This window comes from Eimeria tenella, genomic scaffold, assembly GCF_000499545.2.
Source record: "Eimeria tenella Houghton genomic scaffold, Eth_scaff1147, whole genome shotgun sequence".
NCBI classification, from domain to species: Eukaryota; Apicomplexa; class Conoidasida; order Eucoccidiorida; family Eimeriidae; genus Eimeria; species Eimeria tenella.
In genome coordinates, this window is record NW_013543619.1 from 1 (window position 1) to 3352 (window position 3352).

General features: G+C 49.0%; 1 protein-coding gene across 1 annotated transcript; it reads right to left on the reverse strand.

Annotated features, from left to right (window-relative positions):
* Positions 1-749: 749 nt before the first annotated feature.
* Positions 750-2453, reverse strand: ETH_00001960 (uncharacterized protein; the record flags this gene model as incomplete). Its single annotated transcript, XM_013378898.1, has 2 exons — positions 750-1730; positions 2274-2453. Coding segments are annotated over 2 exons (1161 nt in total), but the record flags the coding sequence as incomplete, so codon positions are not given.
* Positions 2454-3352: the final 899 nt, after the last annotated feature.

The window sequence follows — 3352 nt, forward strand, 5'->3', positions numbered from 1 at the left end:
GCGGGAGTCTGCTGCTCTTCCATTTGTGTGCCCCCTCCCCTGCTGCTCCTTTGTTTGAAATTGACAAATAAATAAATAATAAAATAATAAATAAATAAAATAAATTTAAATAAATAAAAAGAAAGTTGACAGACGGGTTGGGTGATGAATCCGCAAGATGAAATGCATTTAAATCCGACAAATGAAATTATATAAATATGTTTATTAAATTAAATTAAATTTAATTAAATTTAATCAATTAAATTAAATTAAATTTAATTTAATTTTGCCGTTTAAAGCAAACCAAAGATAAAACAGCCCCACCATCTGGCGGGGGCCCCTCCCGGGGGCCCCCATCAAGATCTTGGGGGCCCCTTGAAAGGGGCTGGAAAAGAGGTCTTTTGGCTCCATTTGGAGTTAAATAAATAAAAATAAAATAACTATTTAAATTAATTAAATAAAAACTTTTCAAAATCTTTTTAAAAACTTCAAAAACGAAAAAATGCGGAAAAAATCCCAACATCCGAGCTGTCTGTACACCCCGAGCTCATGGGCGCCCCCAAAGAAGAGCCATGGCTGGCTGGCAAATTAATTAGTTTAATTAGTTTAATTAATTAAATTAATTAATTTAATTAATTGTAGTTATTTATTCTATTTTTATTGAACAAACTAGCGGACTCGGACTCGGGGAAATACTGAAGAGATCCAATTTCTTAGATTTAAAATTAATAAATATTCTGTCTTTGAGGGCCAAAAAACAACTGCCCTTTTTATCCTTTCTTCGGAGGCGGGGCCACCTTCCCTGCTGCAGCAGGAGGCCCTTTTGCTGCAGCAGCAGGAGATCCTTTTGCTGCTGCAGCAGGAGGTCCTTTTGCTGCTGCAGCGGGGGGTCCTTTTGCTGCTGCAGCGGGGGGTCCTTTTGCTGCTGCAGCGGGTGGTCCCTTTGCTGCAGCAGGAGGTCCTTTTGCCGCAGCAGCAGGAGGCCCCTTAGCTGCAGCAGCAGGAGGCCCCTTAGCTGCAGCAGCAGGAGGCCCCTTAGCTGCAGCAGCAGGAGGCCCCTTAGCTGCAGCAGCAGGAGGCCCCTTAGCTGCAGCAGGAGGCCCCTTAGATGCTGCAGCGGGAGGTCCTTTTGCTGCTGCAGCATCTGGAGGCCCCTTAGCTGCAGCAGCAGGAGGCCCTTTAGCTGCAGCAGCAGGAGGCCCCTTAGCTGCAGCAGGAGGCCCTTTAGCCGCAGCAGCAGGAGGCCCCTTAGCTGCAGCGGGAGGTCCTTTAGCTGCAGCATCTGGAGGCCCCTTAGCTGCAGCAGCAGGGGGTCCTTTAGCTGCAGCGGGAGGCCCTTTGGCTGCTGCAGCATCTGGAGGCCCTTTAGCTGCTGCAGCAGGAGGCCCTTTAGCTGCTGCTGCAGCAGGAGGTCCTTTAGCTGCAGCAGCAGCAGGAGGTGGCGCTGCCTTATCAGCAGCAGCAGGAGGCCCTTTAGCTGCAGCAGCAGGAGGCCCTTTAGCTGCTGCAGCAGGAGGCCCTTTTGCTGCAGCAGCAGGAGGCCCTTTAGCTGCTGCATCTGGAGGCCCCTTGGCTGCAGCAGCAGGCGGCGGTGCTTCCTTGCCGGCAGCAGCAGGAGGCTCTTTTGCTGCAGCAGCAGCAGGAGTTGCTGCTGCTGCTGCTGCTGCTGCTGCTGGCTGCTGCTGCGGCTTCGGCTGCTTCCTTTTTGCTGTTTGTTCTTCGATTTGGGGCCAACGCGCCTCATGCAGCGACTGACAGCAAAAAGAGAAAAAACGAAATAAATTAAAATTAGAGCAGCAGCAGCAGCAGCAGCAGCAGCAACAGTAGCAAGAGCCGCAGCAGCCACAACAGCAGTAGCAGCAGCAACAACAAACACACAAGCAGCAGCAGCAACAGCAACAACACAGGCAGCAGCGACAACACAGCAGCAACAACAGCAACAACAGCAGCAGCACCAACAACAGCAACACCAGCAGCAGCAACAACAACAGCAACAGCAGCAACAACAACAGCAACAGCAGCAACAACAACGGCAACAGCAGCAACAACAACAGCAGCAGCAGCAACAACACAGGCAGCGGCAACAACAACAGCAGCAGCAGCCACAACAACAGCAGCAGCAGCTGCAACACCAACAACAGCAGCAGCAACATCAACAGCAGCCGCAACAACAAGAACAACAACAACAAGAGCAGCAGCAGCAGCAACAACAAGAGCAGCAGCAGCGACACCACCACCACCACCACCACCAATAACGACAACAACAGCAGCAGCAGCAGCAGCAGCAGCAGGACCCTCCAGAGTTCGGGGAACTCTTGGATGAACTTGTCGAATCTCCATTCTTTTTCAATTGGTTTCAAATCTTGTTTTGTTGCTGCTGCTGGGGTCTGCAGCCACAGCTGCGGAATCCGCAGCAGCGGCTGCTGCGCCTGGTAATACTTTTTGGGGCCCCACACTTCCTCTTCCCGCTTCGCCTGGTGCATGCAAACAACGCATGCATGCAACTCCACCCTTTGCTGCTGCTGCTGCTGCTGCTGCTGCCGCTGCTGCTGCTGCTGCTGCTGCTGATGCTGACGGTGGCGCGGCATTTGCTGCACTAATGATGCTAATGCAGCAGCAGCAGCAGCAGCAGCTGTTGCTGCTGCTGCTGCTGCTGCTTCTGCTGTTGGTGCTGCTGCTTTTGCTGCTGCTGCTGTTTATTTGATTTGGAAGATGGCTCGGGCAAAAGGCACTCGTAGGAAAGGTTAAAGCGCGAGGACGAGGGTTTAGGGTTTAGGGTTTGATTATGCTGTAAACATGTTCAGGGTTTAGGGTTTAGGGTTTAGGGTTTGGAGGACTTGTCTGTAGAGATGTCTATAATGACTCAAATTCTCTTCCAAAAGAAATAGAGCACAAGTGCGTGAGGCCTAGGGTTTGAAGCCTAGGGTTTAGGGTTTAGGGTTTAGGGTTTGGAGGACTTGTCTGTAGAGATGTCTATAATGACTCAAATTCTCTTCCAAAAGAAATAAAGCACAAGTGCGTGAGGCCTAGGGTTTGAAGCCTAGGGTTTAGGGTTTAGGGTTTAGGGTTTGGAGGACTTGTCTGTAGAGATGTCTATAATGACTCAAATTCTCTTCCAAAAGAAATAATGCACAAGTGCGTGAGGCCTAGGGTTTGAAGCCTAGGGTTTAGGGTTTAGGGTTTAGGGTTTGGAGGACTTGTCTGTAGAGATGTCTATAATGACTCAAATTCTCTTCCAAAAGAAATAAAGCATAAGTCAGTTTTATATCTGCTGCTTTTATTTTTCCATATTCTTCAACTCGAGGATCTCCAGCCCGCACGCAAACTCCCTAAACAAAAAATAATAAATAAATAAATAAATGAATAATAAGAA